This window comes from Solanum lycopersicum, chromosome 6 (assembly GCF_036512215.1).
Source record: "Solanum lycopersicum chromosome 6, SLM_r2.1".
NCBI lineage: Eukaryota > Viridiplantae > Streptophyta > Magnoliopsida > Solanales > Solanaceae > Solanum > Solanum lycopersicum.
Window position 1 is genome coordinate 38,077,093 of NC_090805.1, and position 22,901 is coordinate 38,099,993.

Consider the following 22,901-nt stretch of genomic DNA (forward strand, 5'->3'; position numbering starts at 1 on the left):
GCAATTTTATAAAAATTGAGAAGTGCTATGAGTCTCCTCTCACAGTTTTTTATCCTGGTCTCAGCTCCATCGCAAATTTCCTTGATTTTCTTAATTAGTATACTCCCTAGGTATACTCCAAATGTCTTCATGGAACCTCTATTGGTTCTTTCTCATATGTCTTTATAAGTCGATGAACATTGTATGTAAATCTCTGTTCTTTTTTATGTACTTTATCAGTCTTCTTACAAGATGAATATATTTTGTAATTTGAGTGTATCAATATGAATCTAAACTGGTTCACAAAAGTATATACAACCGTAATCACCTTTTTTTCACCACCCTCTCCCAAATCTATCACGGTATGACTTAACAACTTAATATTTCTATATAGATGTTGCAATTTGAATGTCATTCTTGTTTTTGTATAATAAAATCATTGTACTCGACCTTCATTCTTTGCACATTTCTATCCTTTTAGAAACAACATTAAACAACATATATATGTAGTTATTCCATAATTGCTCTGCCTTTTCTTTTTTCAAAATTACACATGAATCTTGTATGGTGCAGTTATTATTCTTTTATTACCTCCATGCACGTCATTATTACAACTGGTTAAATAGTATTACTACTTCGTCCATACTTCTCAAAGTATTTAACGTCTTAATACTCCTTCAGTTTTCCTTATATTTTAGTTAACATTTTAAATTATTCTAAAACATAAACATAAACAAAAATTGTGGAATTTTTGGATTCTTTAACTGATTTCGTATTGTCCATAACTTGATAGAAGTATACAAGAACTAAATTTCATCTCTATGGAGGAAAAAAAAAAGAAGAGAAACATGTGCAATGTCGAGACAAATAAAAGAGATCTTTGAAGAATTAGTGACATAACAATTCATGTCTTTATTGGTTACAAATAATTTATCTTAGATTTTAAAAATATTATTTAGCGTAAGAATAAATTAACAAATAAAAAAATATTTGTGGAAATATTAAGAAAAATAATCTTGACCTTTCATATTCATTTTATACACTTCGCCTACCTCTATTGGAAGAGTAATAGAGAAAATAGTAACAGATGGATTCTTTCCGAAAATGATATATAGTATATGTATATTAGCATAATGTTACACATTGATATACATTAAGATGTATACGTATTATTTCAGCAAGAGATGAGTATTACCAACCGAATGTGAATTCCGTACTTAAAGATATTTTATTTCATTTAATAAGCTAATATATCCTACGATGGCGAATTTTCTTATATATTGATTTGGCCTATGGACGAATATACAAACATACGACTGAAGTAATAGCAACATCCTGTATTGGGCCTTGGCCCTGGTCCAACAAGTCATTTTCGGATGAGTTCTTGGGCCGTAATAGCAACTCGAAGAATTCTTTTACATTGGTTTTAAGACTTCATCAACATTTTTATAGTAATTTATTTATTATTAAAATATAACAATATTAATTATAGCAAAGGTAAGAGATTAAACTTCAATCTTTCCTATTCTAGACTCTAATCTTTCTTGTTTTTTCTCTCTTTCTTTCTCATTAAACACACCTAAGATGAGAAAAGTTCCATTAACATTCATTAAAAAGAGATTTAAGGCTTTCAATTCAAAAATTAAATTTTGTAAGAATGTTATTTATTTAAATTGCGTTGGGAATTATCATTTAGAGTTCATATGTTGACTTTGGGGGAGTCTGATGATGAATCGAGTTGATTTTTATTAGAATTTTTATATTTAAACTCGAAGTGCAAGTTGCAGATTTTTCAATGTATAAAGTGATATACACACGACATACAAACACTTTTAGAAACAAAGATTTTTTCTAGTACGAATCAATAATGAAAATTTTTACTATAAAGTATATGTTTTTCATTAATTTCCCATAGAAACTCACTAGAAAAATATAAAATGGAAATAGATAGTAAAATACTTTCATAAGAAAAATAAAATATAATTTCGTTAGTCAAACTTAATAAATAAGTTGCATTCCCTTTTTTAATTGTTTTTATACCATTACTAATATAGCTATTCAACAGCTATGGGGTCACTTCTAATATACCATATCTGACAATTATAGAAAGATTAGTAGGAGTATTATTAATTAATGACACAGATCTACTACTAATTATGCTCATCAGGGGTCACCTACAAGTTGATCCCTTACCTCCAAGTCAAATCCCAAATAGTATCACTAATATAATTAGTAATATCTCAATTATTGACACTTAATTCATGGTTAAATTAATTGCTAAACTAATTCCTTCAACTTTCTACAAGAAAGATACCATGTGATATTTATTACTTTGATTTTCTCAACAAAATGCACTTACCTTATTTTTATTTTCTATATATGCATGAAACATGCAACTATATATATACATGAAGAGCTAGCTATTAGGACCACTTTGTTAATTTAATTAGATTAGATTAGATTAGTGATTATCATTATCCTTAAGCTCAGTTGCATTAATGACACGAATCTACGTACGTATCCCCACTAGCTAGTTGTAGCTATTCAACATCACAGAGGTCGATCTGACTCCCAAATTAAAATGCATGTATCAATTAATCCCTTATCAATAAACTAAAATTAATTACACTAAAGAATGATTAGTGATACCGTTTAAGCATGTTCAACGAACAGAATTAATTCCCTTATTTTTGTTTTTTGCACCTTATTTACCAGTACTGCATGATCCAGGAGGTCAGCTTACACTAATTTTGCGTGAACAGTCATGAATTTATTCGTCATACTTAATTACATGCATCTATATAATTAGACATGCTTCACTACTATATATACTAATACTACCTATACTTTCAAAATATTACTCCCCCCGTTTAAAAAAGAATGTTCATATTTCCTTTTTAGTTTGTTTCAAGAAGAATGATTCTTTTTCTTTTTTGGCAACACTTTAACTTTAACTTTTTCACGTAGCATGTTTAAGACCACAAAATTAAAGGGCATTTCGGTACATTTGACATAACTTTAATTTAGAACCACAAGATTAAAAAGTCTTCTTTCTTTTCTTAAACCTCGTTCCAAGTCAAACTAGGTCAATCTTTTTTAAACGGAGGGAGTACGTATTTTACTAAATACACTTAGATACATGTACTTTTGCTACCAGATATACAAAAATAGGGAGAGAGGTGAGCGAGATTCGTATGTATCGCAGATACATGTTAATCATTACTAGATACATGTATATGTATATGTCAGGTGTGATTCACATGTATATGGGATATAAGATACATGAGAGAGTGGCGAGCGAGAACGGAGAGAATCGGACGAGATTTGTTTGGTAATATCTCAAATACATGTGAATCTACTTCGAAACAATGTATCTCGAACAAGTTGCACTTAATTTTGACTTAATGTATCTGAACACAGTAAAATCTGGTAAGATGCGTAATATTGCAAAGTAAAGTGCATAAGTAATTAGCTCCTAAACTAAAGAAAATTAAGTAAGACTTTTTCTCTCTATATATACATGGTATAAATTAGTAGAGATTGAGTATCATTGCATAGAATTGCTTAAGTCGCCAAGAACGATATTTACATAGAGCATTGAATATAGATATTTATATTTATTATTACTGCTAAATATGATATAGTAACAATTATATTATTATCATTAAATTTTTTGTTTGTTATAGTGAAAGCGACTTTGCCCTTTTATTTTCGAGAATCATCCCTTAATAAGTAATATATGAGAAGCTTTGTTGGACTTTTGTGATGGTATCTTACTTTTTTCTTTTTAAACTTTCCAAGTGACTACTATTATTTTCATGGAAACTACCTTGAAGGTTCTTTTAGCTATAAATGCCAAGCTTTCTCCCAGTCCCAGCAACAGTAAAACAAGAAATTTCCACCAAATGTTCCCTTTTTAGAATATTTGTTGAATTATATTATTATTTTTAATTTCTCTTGATTATTATTTTTAATTTCGCTTTCAATTTATAGATGCTTTAGACCATAGTCTAAAATTTCATTTTGCATAGACTAACAAACTTTACACATTATATCTGAACTAAATTTTATCCAATGTTAGATGATAATTTAATATATTGTTTGAAAATTTGAGAAATATAACAACAAATATCAAAAACAAATATAACCAGGGGCATAGCTACGTGCTCAATTGGATACGTTTTGTCAGAAAATTATACCGTATATATAATTATAATAATATACAAAATGGTTAAATTTGGACAGCTTTAACACAAGATGTTTTAGCCTAGTTATCTAAGATGCCTTGAAAGTTAATCCTTTTAAGTGTTTATGAGTTCAAATCTTGCTAACAAGTAACAACAGCTTTAAGCCTCCTTTTTTATCAAAAAATTTTCTCTTTTTTCAAATTTTTTCATATATATAGGTACTTTTTTTCAAAAATTTCACGTATATTATGTAGTTAATTTTTTAAAATTTTTAGTGCACCTGTCAACGTTTCTCTCTTTTTCAAAATTTTTTCATATATATTTAATAGTTTAATTTTTAAATTACTCACTCATCCAAATGAAAAAGTGTACTCGTATTTAATTCTTGAACACCCTTTTGAAAAATTTCTAGCTAAGCTACTAAATCTAACATTTTTCGAATGAATAGTTTACGTATTTGCATAATTTTTAAAAATAGAAACAAACTATGTAGAAGGCCTATAAAGGGGGAACTTTTGCCGACTTTCATAAATGAGCCACAAAATTATCGAACTATCAATTGATTATGAACATTTACGACTAACCGTATTTTGAGCAAAATTGATGAATGATAGTCAAAGTTTTTCATTAATAATTATATAAATGTATAAATCCAATTATTAGAAGCAAGTAGTGCATGATGCTGATAGTGGAAGTAAAATTAGGAAAACATAATATCAAAAGGAGTGATTTAATAGTCAATAAATAATTACTTAAAGTAAATCAAATTAAATTATGAGAAGGTTCAGACTTTTTATATTTCAACCAAAAAAAAAAGAGAAAAGAATTATTTTTTTTATATTTATCTATCTAAATCTTAGTGTTCAAAGTTATCTTATAATTATAGAAGGAAAATAATAAATTTCCGGTAATACTATAGTCTAAGTGAGGGGGGAAAAGATAATACTATTATACAATTGAAAAGAGAAAATTTATTAAAGAGAATGATCGTAGGAAATATACATAAATTCCAATTAAACGTGAGAATGAAGCAAAATAAAATAAAATGTAGAGAGTCATCATTACTTAATATCTTTGAAAAGGACTCAAAAAGTGAGTTCAAAGTACCAATTAATTAATGAATGAATTAATTAATCACTACATATTATGTGTCTTTAAGATGTTTCCACAAAGCAATCACCAGCTTTGTAACCTCTCCTTTTAAAATTAAATTAAAAACAAAAAAAAGATTAATTATTTGTTAATTGTAATAGGACATGGTGACCCATGTCTCGTGCACTGTCTGTCTACTTTATTTTACTTAATGAAAAAATATTTTAATTTTTCCTTAATGAATTACACGTGTCAAGTGGAGATCTGCAGAAGCATCTGAATAAGAAACTCTTTTAATTAAATAATAATAATAATACTAAACTAATAATAATATCTTTGATATTAAATAAAAATTAATTAAGACATAAAAGAGTCGTGCCCACGAGTGGGAAGAGGAAAGGCAATAAGGCATGGACCCTCAATATCCGCTTCATTTAATTTTAAACCTAACCCTCAATAATAAATATTAATAATAATGATAATAATAATAATAATAATAATAATAATAATAATATAAAATAATACTATACTAATCATAATTAAGAATAATAATAATAATTACTTAATAATTGAGTTGCACGTACTTGGAATCGAAGTTTTTGTCTTTAATTGAAGACAAGTTTGAGAGGAACAAGTTGATCCCCACTTAAATTTGAAGACATATCTAAGTGGAAAATTAAGCTGGCTTGACTATGCTTGACCTTATTACCAAAAAATAATAATAATGAGATTAGGTGCATTTTTACTATTTATTTCTTTCAAAAATCATATTAGTTAGTTATGATTTATGAATTATTATTTTCAACCCTTTATGCTCTCTTCAATAGTAAATAAATTATTTTAGGAGTTATATATAAGAAAAGTGAATCTGCTCCCATAGATTAATCATAAAATATTATTATCACGTCAAATGATTGAATATTATAGTTAGTTAAATAAAAAAATTTTATCGAAATTAATCGAAAGTCAATTAGAATAAAAGAAATGGAGACCGAAAAACGGGAAATGCATTATTTAGGGATGATTAACAACATGATAGGGAACCTATATACCAAATCCACTATTTTAGTGAAAAACTTTATTTCCACATTTTAAGGCATTTAAAAAAAACTGCTTTTTAATAGTCTATTATCTCCAGCTTTTTTTTATGATTAAATATTATGAAAACATTGGACCAAAACAATATTATATTTGTGAGGAAATTAAATGTCTCACGAAACTCCAAAACAGTCCACTTCTATCAAACAGAAAAAAAAAGATACTTTCAATTAAAATAATGAAATATTTACAAACTATTCACATCCTTTACGGTCTCCAATTCCACCTTTAACTTAAAAACCTTTAATTATTAGCCGTAATTATACTACTCTCTTAATTTTAAAAGGAAGATTTTAACTTGATATCGAATTTAAAAAATACTCTCTCTAGCTTTTCATTTTTTTTATTTGTTTGTTTTAAAATAAAGTAAATTATTTTTTATTTGTCACACGCTAAATTAATTACTTTAAAAAGGTAAAACTTTTTTAAAATTCTTAAATTTTGAATTGATACACTTCATAATTAATAGAGATAAAATGCTAAATTCATTATGTCAATCATTATTTTTAAAAGTAGACAAGTAATTAGGGATAACAAGAGTAAAAGAAAAATTGAATTCTGTAATTTTAAATAAATTGTGATTTCACGCTAACGAAAATCATTATGAAAAAAATAAATAATTCTAGAATTATCTTTTTATATATGAAGTGAATAATGATTAAGGGCAAAAATGTAATTTCACACTAAAAAGATCTACCAAGAATGATAACAAAAAAATTAAATAGTTCTACAAACATCTTAAGTTATTGTTATTACTATTAACTTATTTTGTTATTACTTCACTTTCTTTTCTCTTGGGAGTTATTGTAATATCTATTTTATTATTACTCTATTTTACTATTACTTTAATTTAATTCTTAATATTTTTTTAATTGATTATGCTGATAGAAAATGTTCAATTTTTATATAAAAAATTATCATGAATTAATTATTTTCATCTTTATTTTGATTCTAATTAATATATTGAAAATAAATAAGTGTGATAAAATTAATAATATATATTAGATTGAAATTAAAGAAAAAAAATGTCAAAAAGTAACTTTACAAATAAAAATGAATAGGATGATATATTTGTATTAAAGACGACCAAGAATAAAAATGAAATTTCATTCTAATAAAAATCTATCAAGAATGAATAATTCTAGAAACATCTTTCTATATATGAAGTGAATGATTATCAAAGGTAAAAATGTAACTTTATGCAAACAAAAAATCTATCCAAGAATGATAACAAGAAAATTAAATAATTCTAAAAACATCTTTAATCATTTTTGTTTGTATTACCTCATTTTTGTTTTTTCTTCATTTTTTTATGAGTTATTGTGATATCTATTTATTAAATAAAAGTAAATAATTTATGATTTTGCTTAGCTCTTAATAATTATATATCAAGTGTAATATTAGGTAACATCAATCAAAATTAAAATTAAAATATATATGTATATTTAAATTTTGTGTATTGAAATATTTTTTAATTTTGCGATCTTAAATATGCTATATAAAAAAATTAAAATTCAGAAGTTATTTTCTTTTTGAAATGAAATTAAAAAAAATTCATATAAATCGAAAAGGAGGGAGTCATATATTAAAAATGAAATATAATGATTTGAAAACTTAAATTCTTCTTTGTTATTTCTAATTTGTTACATATTTGAAAAATATATAAAAAAGAAACTTAAAACACAAATGTAACAATTTAAGATATTTTAAGAAAAATATAGTTAAAAAATAATGAATTTGGTTAATTCCCTTATTTTTATAAAAGGAAAAAGTTAAATATATTATTTGAAAATAGCGTAAGAAATAAAAAGTAATATGAATCATAGTAAAATGACAATTAAAAATATGTGAGAACCATATAAGGAACTTCATTGATTTTCCTAAAATTACTTGTATAACATAAAATGAAACAAATAGAGTAACATATATTATTCGAAAATGACATAAAAAGTATATAAATTAACAATTAAAAATAATTTTATTTTAAAAACTCATATAAAAAATTTAGTTCGCTTTTTCAAATTTCATTTGTCTCATATAAATTGAAAGTAAAAAAATAACATAGATTAAATCTGCACAGGCACAAACACCTGATATTTAATATTTAAAATATTACTAGCAAAAAAGAAAAGGGTGCCCGCCTTTTGAAACAAAAAAAATCATTTTTTTTTAAACGAAACAAATATTAAATAAAGTTGACCCAAAAATCTCAGTAAAAGTGAACATAATATTAATAATAATGAAAAAAGGACCACGTCAACCCACGTGCAGTTAGCTGGTAGGCCGTGAACGGCGCCGGTGACCGGCGGTCCGACACAGGTCGGGGAATAGTTAAAATCAGCAGGTGGAACCCTAAATGTCGTCAAGTCCCAAGACAAATCTACCGTCGTGAACGACGGCCTACGTGGCTACCACAGTCGTCGCTTTCCCTTTTCCGGCTTATTACTAGTCCCTTTCTGCCTCCGATCAACTCATTTTCAAATTGTTAATGTGTATTTAAAAAAGAGAAAACTATATAAACTAAATTTATTAGCCAAAATATTTATTATAATTGAACTCAATTTTAATATACTTATTCTGCTTTAATCCACGACTCCAGCTATTTATCAGACTTATTTTATTGATGATTGAACCATCGTTGATATATATATATATATATATATATTTATATTTTGATAGTATCAATTTGTAATTGAAAGAGTAGTGTTTGTAGTGATATACTATCCTTCTTAGTTGATATAGTAGCATTTTAAAGTTGAATTACTAGTTAAAAATTAGGGGACGAGAGTAAGAGGTAGTCGCTTTTTGGGTATAAGTGTTCTTTTTCTTTAAAAAAGTTTAATAAGAAATGCTACTTTCTGAATGATTTTTATAGAGAGAAAATTCAAATTTGATCAGGTCTTCTAAAAGCTAACAACTAGGGGTCGTTTGATAGTTGGATAGAGTCATGTATGTATCAATAATGTAGGTATTACACATATTTATTAATTATACATCATTTAGTTATACATTTATTAATTATACGAAATTAGTTATGCGTGTGTAAAATGAAAATGTCTAAAAATGCAGTAAATGTGATACTTTCTGATCAAGTCACAGAGATTATCAATGGAATACTCCTACCTCATCATGTCTGACACTTCATCTTACTTATGAAAGAAAGATGAGACAATGAAGAAATGTACGATATAACATATAATCTCAAGAAATATCGGTAATCGTGACACTAAGCTGGCGTTTGGTCATAGATTTTTAAATATTCATGGCAAATATTATTTGAGTGAAAATTTGGGTGAAATTTCACCATGTGTTTGGTCATAAAATTTGGGAAATATATTTCACATTTTTAGAAAAATATGATTTATACACACAAGTTTTAAAAACTATCAAAACTAACTAAAAGTTTGTATTACAAGTCAATTGAATGTTAGTTACAACAATAACAAATAATGTCCATGACACTGAAGCAATGTGGTAATTTGGAGTGAGTGCAACAAGAATTATTCCATTCATCAACAATCATATCATTATTTAATATTCACTAAATATTTCATCACTATTTTGGTGTTCAAGTAAAAAATGATGTAATTCAACGCAAGCAAATACTAGAAAGGGTGTTTTTGTAAAAGATAAAAGATTGGGGTAAAATTTTAATTTTAAAATATCCCAAATAATAATATTTGGCCCAAATACTAGAAAAAACTAGTATTTGGAAATTTGGGATATTTACCAAAAATATTTGCCAAATAATGACAAATTGTATGAACAAACATTATTTGCCAAATTTTTTTCAAATATTATTTGAAAAATTTATGGTCAAACGGGCCCTAAAACCAATCATGATGATACTAATGTACATTATATTTGTCCACTCGAGTTCAATGTTAAGTTTTCAGTTACACACTAATGCTGGCCTAAAAAAAAAAAACTCAATATTTCTCTATGCAATTTATTTAAAGTGTGAAGTTTAGTAAGCAAGATTTTGGACTATTCGTAGTAGAGAGACTCAATATTTTTCTTACTATAAAGTTAGAGTCGATGTGAATTAGTTTAAAAAAGAAATTTTTAATTAAAAATAAAAAATTTAAATTTAAATAACTTTAAATCAAAAACTGGAAAGTAGAGAGAAATCTACTTTTGATTTTTAACTTATTTTTTTTACTTGCTTTAAGTTACTTTTATATTAGTCAATACTTTCAGAAATCAAAAGCTCAATTTATAGGTAGGTTTGACCAAAATATTAAGTCAATCCAAATACCCTCTTACTCAATTATGTAAAGTGCAATATCAAGAACAACAAATCTTTGACTAAATTTAAAATTGGAGTTTTAAATTTGTCCAAATAATTTTTTTTTTTGCAACTGTGACTGGTTTCTTAGTATTGCGAGATTGGTCCAACTCAATCCATAACGGTCATGACCTATCACTCGAAAATACAAAAAATAAAGTTGATCAGACTCTCGAACACTCTACTTAATCACAAACACATGATTGGAATGCCCAACTCAGCTCAATCCCCTTTGCAAATGCAACACGCCCAGTTGCAATAGCGAAGAATAGATTTACGGTGCACCAGCAACGATTGAAGTCTTAAAATTATAGAATGAGCCCTCGGTGAAAACAAATCAAATATTCACGTTTACTAAAAATTTTCAATATTGTTATTATTTTTTTCTTCGGTCTTATTCTTTGATTTTAGTAATATATAATGTTTTATTTGCTTCAATTATCGTATTATTTTATTATTACTATTAATTCTTTTTTTTATTATTTTTAATAGGGATGTGAAAAAATCGAATCGATCAATAAATAAATAAAAAAATGTTATTGGGTTATTGCATTTTAATGGATTTATAAAAAAAATTATTAGGTTATTAGTTCGATATATCAATTTTTATATGGGGAGTTTATCGATAACCAATAAGACAATAATAATTTATAACTTTACCCTTCCTGATAGTAGATATTAATAATTTAATATATAACTATATCAAATTATTAGTACACCACCCACAGACCCATTTCACACTAGGTTTGCACTGTTTGATTTTAGTTTTTAGTTTTAGTCTTGTTAGACTATTTAATTTTAGTTTTAGTTTGTAATTGTAGGTTGTAGCTTTTGGGTTATTGAATGTAATGTGTATAAATTTATAATACATTCTACTCCATTAGATCACCTAATGATGAAAATTGTATTGGCTTGATGTAAACACCCAATACAGATAAGTTTTTTTTCCTTTTAAACTATATTTTCTCTTTAGCTTATTAATGCAATTTATCATTATCTTTCTTGTTTCACTATATCAAAGTATTTAGAGAAGTGAGAAGTCATATAATATTTTACAGTCATTTAGGTGAATCAAAAATTGAATCGATAAACCAAAAATCGATAAAAGATATCTTATTGATTTGTTATTGAGTTAGCATATTTAAAAAGAAAAGATCGATAAACCAAACTGATAATACATAAAACCAAACCGAATCAATTGATGCATACCCCTAATTTCTAACATGATTTATTCTCGATTGTATTTGCATTATGTACTTGTTTCTGATATACTTTACTTAAGACAGAATCTATTAAAAACAATTTATTTATCTTCACAAAATAAAATAAGACTGCATACACATCACTCTTCTCAAGCTTTACGAGATTACATTAGCCACTAGGCATATATGGTATTGTAGGATAAATAATTTGAGACATATGAAATATATTTTCCAACTTTGAAAGTTACTAATTTAGAAATGTAGCATTAAGTAAGAAGATTACCGCCCAATAATTAAGTTAATTTTTCTTAATTAAATTCAAGTTGCTAGTTGTGGGATGATACCGTTAACGTATCCTTTCTTGGTAAAAGAGATGTAAAAAAAATTAAAGTTAGCTGCCGGAAAGAAAGGAGCTAAACCCGTGGGTTGCCTACAGAATCCTGCCCTTACTGCTTTCTCCCCCCACCCAATATTGTCTTTTGGTGTTTGGGTTTATTCGGAGGGTTTACGGTATTGATAAAATCAGAAATTTTATATAATATGTTTAAGATTTAATTTAATATATACGTATATAAAATATTGACATATATATTATATAATTTTTTTTATGTATAATATAATTTTTTGATCAAACGTGTTTTACTGATCACTCTGAGCTATACGTGGTAGTGCGGGAGGGAGGAGGGAGGGTTAAAGGAAGTGTGAGACAAACATCTCTTGCTTGTGAGAAACTCTTGCTAGTATTGAATCTTTTACATAATAATAAAGTTAGCATTTTACTCACAGTATTAATTTATGTGGTTACTTTATTAGTTTAAGAAAAAAAAATATATAGAATCGTCTAACAAATTATAAATATGATTTGGCATTGTTTTCTTATGAGCATTTTAGATATTTATCAAACGCATATATTGATTAAATTTTTTTTATAAAAATTAGGATGATTTACCCAAATACAAGTCGAACTATTGAAATACTCCTTCCTATCAATTCAGCTTAAGAATATTATCTCGAAATAATTATCACTTTAAAATTTAAATATCAAAGTTGATAATTATTTCTAACTATATCCTTCCCATTAAAAAGTAGTTCCTTTTAAAGTAATATTCATTTCTCAAAGAATACCTCACGAGGATCAATAGTGATGTTCCAGTAATTAACTCGAACCGTCGATTATAGCTTATATTTATTATTTTTCTTAATGAACAACAAAATTACTAAAATAAATAGATACATTGTAACTAGCTAGTTTTTAAGGATATGCATGAACACAAGATGTTTTCTTAGGAAAGAACTAAAAGATACGGATAGTAGGGCGTCGAAAATATTAATAGCTTAGTTAATTTGCTATTTGAATTTTTACTTTGTTGATGAGAGTTCGATTATTTACCTTAGAATTTTCTGTCCCTCATTTAACCTTCTAACTATACAACATCTAGGGTCTGACGAACATTTGTAAGTTAGTATTTAATTTGATGATTAAGGGACAAATTTATAAGTTAGATGACTTAAAAAAGAAATACATTGGAGTTGATGAGTAGTATTGACTTATAATAACATAACGCCATCTACGTAGTTACAACAAAATCAAAACAGTGTATTTTCTTTAATTAAGAAGAAAATAATATAATTAATGTGTACAAACAAAGTTGTATAATCTCGAAGGAAGATCCGAGGTCTGGGGGTGTCCAATATTTATGTATTTTTCATGTTAATCTGAGCTTGTTATTTGGGGTTTTCACTTGGCTCAATGAGGGCCAAACTCCAAGATACCCAAATCATATACACAATGGCGTATGTAGGAATTTTGCACCAACAACCTCGACTTATAATTATCAAACTCTTATGACTGTTGAGTAGTTCGAAATATCGTGTTGAATGATCAATTAATTTATAGTGATCGATTATTATTAGGCCATGTTTGGAAAATTACTCCGGTAATTGTATTTTGTCTAATTGGGTGTAATTATAGTGTCCGTTCTGTTTGGTGATCATATAATTTGTCTTTTTTTGTCAACAGGTAATTTGATGTAGTTGGCAGAGTCTGATTACGCTCTCTAATTCATAGGGAAACGTTGTGAATTATTGGTAATTACATGATGTAATTACAAGCTGATTACTTTTTAATTTCTTCCTTTTATTTCATTTTTTTAATTTAATGTATTTTTTATTTTTATTATTTTAAATTCTTTTTTATTTTTATTATTCTAATATTTTCTATATTTCGTTTCCTTCTTATTCTCAACTTTTACTTCATGTGATTCCATGCAATTTTTCATATTATTTTTTTAAATAAAATCATTAGTATAATGTTGTTAGTTTGGAGTTTTTGAATAAAAGTTTGTTGAGTAAAGTTTGGACTTATGTTTTTCTTTTCTTTTGAATCATATTTATGTATTATGTTAAATTTTTTGTTTTATTTTAGAGTTTATGCTATAGTTTATCTTTTTGTCAAATGTTTTATAATTTTATGACATTCTATTTATAATATTTTTCTTTTTGTCACACATTTCATGATGTTTATAAAAATTTTATACTTTTTTTTTGTTATGATTAATTTAATTAAAATATACTAATTTGAAAAATATAAATTAATTATTTTTATTGTTATAAAGTCAAGTTCATAAGACTAAAATCACAAAGAGAAGAATATAAGACAAATAGATAGAAGAAGAGAACTTTTCTTTTTATTCAAGTGCATGTAAGTCTCATCTGTATATCATACAATAGTGAATGAACAACCCTATTTATAGAGTGAGAAATTACTCCAAAAGTCACCATATTAAGTATCATAATAAATAGATACATTCTTATCCAAAAAGGTTCATAAACCTAGTGAATATGGATGGTTGTTCATGTACTAACTTTATGGACTATCCACTCATTCAATGGATTTATAACACTCACCCTTGGATGTCCATAGATAATGTGCATCGTTAAAACCTTACTAAGAAAAATCTTGTGGAAAAAAATTCTAGTGAAGGAAAAAGATTACACATATCTTTTGATACGCACTATTTGTTGCCTCATTAAAAACCTTGCCAGGAAAACCCAGTGGAAGAAAACCTCGGTCAAGGGAAAAAGAGTTCAACGCGTATTATACTCTCCCTGATTAAAACATCACTTAATTTCTTGTGATGATGTCTCCAATCTTCGTACATAGTTGCTGGTATATTCTTTTTCAAAGAAAAACCACACATTTCTTGAATATGGTGTGTCATTTATCTCAACCAGATGCACTTTCGACTTGCTTCATGGAGGCTTTTATTTCTGCATAGCAACATTTGCTTCACTGATCGCCAGGATATTATTGTGCCTCCACATGCAAACACATAGCGTGCTTGAGATAGAGTTTTATGCGGATCATATAAATATTCTGCATCTGCGTAACCAATCAATTTTGTGTTGGATTCCTCGGAATAGAATAAACTCATAATTATGGTCCTTCGAGGATATTCAGTCATGTGCTCAACACCATTTCAATGTCCTTTTATCGGTGAGAAACTGAATCTTACCAGCAAATTTACTGCAAAACAAATATCTGGTAATATTGTTAGCAAAATGCACTAGTGCACTGATTGCACCAAGATATGGAGTTTCATCACCAAGAAGCTCTTCATATTTCTTTTGAGATCAAACTGAATCATCATTTATGTCAAGCGATCTCATAATCATTTGGGTACTCAATGAATGTGATTTATCTTATACAAAAACATATATGTGTATATGTACTGATAGACAAATTTTTCATTTGTTAAATTATCAATCAGTAGGTCAAGAAAAAATTCTGTCTTACCAAGACCTTTTCATAAAAATACAAAGACAATTAGGGTCATTCTTTGTATCATTTTCTTCCTTGACTTTTTCAATCCATATAAGGATTCTTGAAGCTTTATTGAAAAAGTTTCTTTCAAACTTTTATATGCTTCAGACACCTCGATTGCTTCGAGGATTTTCATATAACCTTCATTGTCTAGCTAGACATGACAATTATTCATTATAGGCATTCAAGTTTTCATATGTTGTCAGATCAAAACAAACCTCATTGAATCCACCATAGGAGAAAACATCCCCAATAATGTCAGGAATTTTACGAAAAACTTTATGCCCCAAGGCACAAATTGTACTTGATATATTACGATTATGCCATCGCACAAGAATTTATCGTACCCCACTGACATTATACCTTGATTTATGGACTACTAGTCTAAAACGTCACTTTTCTAAGTGAAACAATATACTTGAATTATGCATTTTACTTGGCCAACCATTCATCTATCCACACACTATGACAGATTTGAATTCAACATTCTCGTCACAATTTATATCATTGAATGATACCTCATATCAAAGATAACATTGATAGTATTTGATATCGATTCCAACAAAACATAACTTATCGAGATCTCTTCATTTTCATTATTTTTCAGGTACCTGAACCTTTTCGAGGTTTTATGAAGTGTTATGTCAACGTGCTCTTTTATAGCACTTGTCTCATTATCATGATCATACTGATCATTTGCTCATCTCCTTCTTCAAGGAATTTTATATTTGGAATCGATTGGTCTATTACGCTTCCGGCGTATCATAGACTCTGTCCTTCAAGGATTTCACATTGAAGTATTTGCAGCTGAATTATATCATAGGGCCAGTACATTCATCTGACAACTGATTTGCAACATCTTGCAAATGAATTATCTCTTGAACTTTAAGTTCACATATTTATTTAACGAGGATCTTATTAATTCATAATTTACCTCACATAATTTTCAGCTGTCAAAATCATCTCTCCCCTAATGTTAGAAAATCTAACATTCATCCCCTAATGCTTATATTAGTAATACACTCTATTGTGTATTAAAGAGTGTATTACTAGTACCATCTATTTCAATGCATTAGTAATGCAATGGGTTCTAATGCATGCATTAATATTTTAAAGACACAATTGCCCTCAAAAACCTTTTTTTACATCCTTTCCATTATATTTTTGAAGGATACTTTTGTGAACAAATACTTTTTCCAAAAGAAATATGTAATGCATAATATTTTTAGTACATTAAACCAAACATTGCATTAAAAGAATCTCATTATAACTGATACAAACATTACTAGTACATTATATTTTGCATTATTCTTATATACTTTACCACACAATCCCTTATACTGTTAAAAAGAAGTTAATTATAAAAATACATATATTTAGTTCATTCTATTTTGATTTTGGTAATTTACCAAGATAACTAATATCCAAGTTATTGTATTATGTATCTATTCTATGTGTTGGCAATGAATATTTTTGAAAATTTAGCAACGGTTGAATGGTGATTAAGAAAGAAGATGGCATGTGTAGCGCCACAATTCCATAAATGTGTGCAGAGAAGTAGAACATGTGAGCACTCTCACATAATGAAAGTTCAGCTTTTTATTGATTTTACGTGCCAGCATCCCAAGACGGACACAAAGTACCATCTCCCACTTGCCTATTTTTCCACTTCCACTTCTTCTGTAGCTAATGTAATCCAACTGCAAAACATTTGTATTATAGTAAGTAAATTAACACAATGTATTCACCAATATTGTACGAATTTTGCATTCAATCTAAAAGTTATAACCCCATAACTAACCGCAATCTTCGATTCTTCTCGAAAACCATACTCCGTTTATGTGTTTGATACAAAGAAAAATATTTTTATATTTTTAGTTTTTATCATTTTTTTTGGCAAATATTTTATTTATGAAAAAAATAATTTTTTTAAAGATAAAAAAATGACTTAATTTATAAAAGTAAGAAAATATTGTTTCATGAGCGATAGTCTCTTAGGCTCCATCCCCACATCTCTACCCGACCCATCTATAATATACTAAAGATATTATTTTATGTTGCATATCAAACACGGAAAAAAATAAGTAATTATTTATCGAATCAATCTTTAGGTGGAACTTTTTTTTCTTCGTACCAAAACACACCCTTAAAATGTAATTTGTATTATTTCAATGCTGATGTTACTCCAGCAACCAATAATGTTGTTATAGTCATTGATAGGTTGGGCTGTATTTCTTTTCATTATTAATCTCCTCACATTACTTTTTTTTTGAATTTAGATTTTGTATACTCAAATGTTTTAAAATATTTTTACACAAAAAATGTTTCTAATGAGGTGTTGCTCACTACTATTATTTTCGACTAATCAACTGATATATAAGTAAAGTTTTAGTAATGGCTAAGATTAGTGTTTGAATAGTTTAAATAACTAAAGTCGGATCCTTAAAAAAAGTACAATTAATTAGGGGTTAAAAATTTAAAATTCTAATATAAAACAGTACGATTAATGAAACAGAGTTCCAAGGGGATAATCATATTTTATTCCGGGTGGAGCTAGCCCGATGCTAGAAGTTCATTTAGATCTCTTCTGCGAAAATGATATTGTTTATATATGATTAAAATTATTTTTTAAGTATATCTAAATATAATAGATCATGAACTCTTGGCGGAGCCAACTTAGACTTGAAGGGATTCATCAAAAATCCTAATAAAAAATTACACTAGCTATAAATAGTTAAAATTATTTTTATGAATCCTTTTATTAATTCATATGATTACCTATTATTTTTATGAATCCTTTTATTAATTCATATGATTACCTATTTATATTTAGATACTTAGTAATAATCCTATGTATCGTTAATTCTAACTCAATCTTATATTTACTTTTTTATATTTTAAAATTGTCTACATAAAATTTTTGAAACCATCACGATTATTTATTTGTATCATACGTACTATTTCACTTGTCCATGTGCCACTTTGTGGGGTGAAAGATTGTTATTGCCAACATTTTTACTGAAAATAGCGTCGACAATTGGGACACTTGCTTCTGGTAAAAAAAAGAGAGGCTCCAGCCATACATACCCAACACGCATCAATGCGCGTCTGTACCACACGCTCTAAAAGAAAGGGTATTAGTGCTGTACGTCTCCACCACGAAGACGAGAATCGCGTGGGTTCAGTTAGAATCCTCGATGAAAGTAAATATAAAGAAGGTAAAACCCAGAGCCGTACAAAACCAAATTATTAATGGCGGCTAATTCTAGGTTGTCCACCACGTTATTCCTAGCTGTAAAAGTAAAAAAAAAAAAAATCATTTAAACTTCAAAATTCATCTTTGTCCAAAGGAAAGTCCAAGAATCAGAAATTTTGATCATAATGTATTTGTCATACACAATTAATGCACATAAACTTTTCCTCCTACTCAGTGTCAATGAATTTGTTTGGGAGGATCAAATACTAGATTATATAAAAAAAGAATAAAAATTATTTTTATTTTTTCATCCAAATTAAAAAAATATGATGCAATAAATAAGACTATTTTCTTCTTTTATCTAGGTCATCAAACATAGTCTGTATTCTAACAACGTAGAGCAAAACAAAAAGAAAAATTGAACGTCACTTGACTATATGGAGAAAATAACTAAGCTGATTATTATTACATCGTTTCACTTGAAAATCCTTAATAAGCAGTATTTTTTCAGGTATTCAAAATAATCGAACCCCAAAATTTATTTCATTGACTTGATTGATAAGCATGTTTTAAATAGAAAAAAATCTCATTCCATAAAATTACCAAAATAAAGGAGCAGTAATAATTATAAAAGTTACTACTTATTTATATGTATTTAATGGTCAAAGAAATGAGTTGTTAGCCAATTGCATAAGTATTTGACCGACATAATATTTTTAACAGAGCGGGCATCCTGGGCCTCACGTGACCGGTCACACGGGCTTCGAGATTTTAAAAATAAAATGCTGACTCATCTGTAATTTGAAGTTCATACATTGGACCAACCATATTACTGGGGCCCACTATACTTACGTGTCAAATCTTTCGTGGTTTTTTTTCAAACTTACATATATGCGGCGAGTAGTTTTCTCTCACCGTCGACGGAATCTTTGGGTCCCATAACACCGACGGCCGGTGACTACCCCTTTCACAAAACAACTACTCCGATCAGCTAGTATTTCCTATGTTTCTTTTTAATTTAAAACATCGATGTTATGCCACACAACATATATAAAATTTTGCATAATTCAAAAGGCATTTTGATACGTCATATATATTTTTAGTTAGATCAGTATAGTGGTGTAGCTATTTGGTTGTCGAGGTGTCCAATTATTTCGAAAGAAAATATCGTATATACAAGAAATGATTAAATAACATCTTTTGATATCCTTAACACAACAAGCCAGTGGCGGAGCCACACTGTCATTAGGGGTTCATCCGAACTCCTTTCAGTGGAAAATTATAGTTTTTTACATGATTAAAATAATTTTTTATGTATATATAGTAGGTGTCAAACCCCCTTCGACTATTTCGTATGTCTATTTCTTCAATTTTTGAACCCCTTACTAATAATTTTGGCTCTGACACTGCAACAAGCTATTGTAGGGTAGTAATTTCATATGCTTGAAATGAAATAGTGCTTGCGTGTTTGAATCTCACGAGCATCAAATGTTTTCTCCACTTTTATTGTGTTATTTCTAAATATTTTTTTAATGAAATTTTTAACTTTGCTATTAGATTACAAGATTCAGAAGTTATATTTCATAAATTTCGTTTGTTCGGAGGAGGGAAGATATTTTTAGAATGTGATAGTGTATGGTACTACTACTGCCTTTGTTTTGTTTTTGGGTACATGTATGGTACTACTGCCATATTTATGTAACATTTAATAATAGTGCAATTTATTATAAAAATAAAAGTAATAGTAATGTACATATATTGGAATTTCGGCTTGTATCCTATAAAAGAGGTTGTAGTCTCACGGACTTGAAGAAACACAACTCTGTCTCTCCAAAACTTTTCTCTTTCATTCATATTTCATCACACAACAACAATACTAGCAAGTATTTGTTTGAGAAACATAGGATTACGAGTTTTTGATTCCTTACCTTTTTTTTGTTTTTTAGACCATATGGTATTTCCCTTTATTGTCCACAAACCTTTTTAACCCTCACGCTTACACTAAATCCTTTTTAGCTCTTCTTTCTTTCTTAGAGGTTTCACTTTGTTAAAAGGGTTTTGCTTTGTTATCACCTTCAAAGCTTTGTGCTCCGTTTCTGTGAAGCTTGTGGTGCTCCTTCTACTTTCTTCTTTTCTTTTTGCCCCCTTTAACTCTATATATTCCATCTTTTAACGAACCTTGCTCCTCTTTTTGTCAGATGTCTTTGGTTCTCTCCTTCTCTTTCAAGCTTCCCTTTGACTATTCCTTTCCTTTTTAATACCTTGGCGCAGTGCCACTCTCAAAACATTGTCATCCTTTTTCTGAATTTTTACTATGGATCATCACAGTTCGCTTTGTCCGATCAAATATACCGAACACAAGAGAACAATCAGAAAAGTTACTAAGCCTTCCGTTATTAAGCCTAAGAAGGTATCAGATGTTCGGAAATCCTCGGAGTATAATCCGAGGACTGTACGGATATGTGTTACTGATCCAGATGCAACTGACTCTTCAAGTGATGAAGATGAGCTTTTTGGGCGTAAGCGTGTGAAAAGATACATTAGTGAAATCAGTATTGAGAGTCCATCAGTTAATGATGTGAAAACTTTGAGTAGTGGTAATGGGAAGAAGCGAGTAGCTGAAGGTTCGCAGGCGAAGCAGAAGGCGTTGAAAGGGAAGGAAGTGGCTGATAAAACGGTTCGGAAGTTCAGGGGAGTGCGTCAACGGCCGTGGGGTAAATGGGCTGCTGAAATCAGAGACCCAGCGCGTCGCGTTAGGCTCTGGTTAGGTACTTATGATACTGCTGAAGAAGCTGCTATGGTTTATGATAATGCAGCTATTAAGCTCCGTGGACCAGATGCTTTAACTAATTTCATCACTCCTCCAATAAAAGAGAAGCCGGAAGTGAATGTGGCTTCGAATTCGGGGTACGAATCTGGTGATGAATCACACAATCTTTCTTCTCCTACCTCTGTTTTGCGGTTCAGAAGTAGCGAATCCAGTGAAGAAGCAGAACCCGGTCTCGAAGACATAAAAGAAAATTGCACAGTATTGGTGGAAGAAGAACCAAACAGTGAGCACCTTGAGTGCCAAGGCGAGACACTTACAGTCATACCAGACTATTCAAATGACTACTTACCCACAGACGTTTCCTTCTTAGACGATTATTTCAACTTTGCAGATGCAGAACAGTCACTGTTTAATGACACAACAAGTTTCACCAATGATGATTTGTTTTCGTCTTGGGATTTCACAAATGACTCTGTGTTAGACCCAGAGATCTGCAAATTTGATGATTCATTTCTAGACTTGGGTGCATTAGAAGTGGATAATTATTTCAAAGACATTGGAGATTTTTCCAGTGTTGATGTACTAATGGCGTTATAGTTTTCCAATCTACCATTCATTGTCAATTTTGTCTACCGGCGACAATGAGAAATCATCGACTAGTATAAAGTTGTTTGTTTTTTATTCTCCGTTTTAAAGTTAACGGAGTGAAATAGTAGATTGTTATTTTGATAATAAGTAGTGAGGCCCCTTTTCAATGTAGTAGTAGTAATGCTTTTACATGAACTAAATAGGAGATGCTTAATGTTCGCTGAAATTTGTGTATCTATCTATGCCTTCAGAATCTAGTCTTCTTTTTTCTCCCACTTGTTTTCTTCCTTCTCCACCGAAACATTATTTTTTAACATTAACTATTCATTCCAATACTAACTTAAATTTGTTCATTTTTCCCTTCATGCAGAAATCATAAGTAAGATGATTAGTTTTACTAATTTATCCCCTATTCATTAAGGAAAAATTCCAACTAGTATTGTAGCAAAGAAAGGTAAACAACTAGTATGAAACTGAAGGAATCTTCCTTTCTTCAAACGGAACGAAAAGAGATAGAATCAGGCCGATTCCCGAAATGCCTTTGGTTACCAGAAGTTTGAAGCTTACTAACATGAGCAACACTTCCTCGTAGGGTCACCAAAGCAGGCTCCTTTAGCCGCTTCGATTGTTAGAGCTCACTTCACGCTTTTTATGAATGTCAACTAAGTATCGTAAGTA

The 22,901-nt window shown here is 28.7% G+C and overlaps 1 protein-coding gene across 1 annotated transcript; it reads left to right on the forward strand.

Moving 5' to 3' along the window:
* Window positions 1-20,650: 20,650 nt before the first annotated feature.
* CRF6 (cytokinin response factor 6) lies at window positions 20,651-22,498 on the forward strand. The gene has a single exon (XM_004241080.4). It carries the CDS (start codon window positions 21,180-21,182, stop codon window positions 22,230-22,232), a length of 1,053 nt encoding a protein of 350 aa, XP_004241128.1. The 5' UTR covers window positions 20,651-21,179; the 3' UTR covers window positions 22,233-22,498.
* The last annotated feature ends 403 nt before the right edge of the window (window positions 22,499-22,901 follow it).

Bases quoted from the DNA above. Each gene is read 5' to 3' on its own strand.
- CRF6 (XM_004241080.4), top strand. From the start codon at position 21,180: ATGGATCATCACAGTTCGCTTTGTCCGATCAAATATACCGAACACAAG.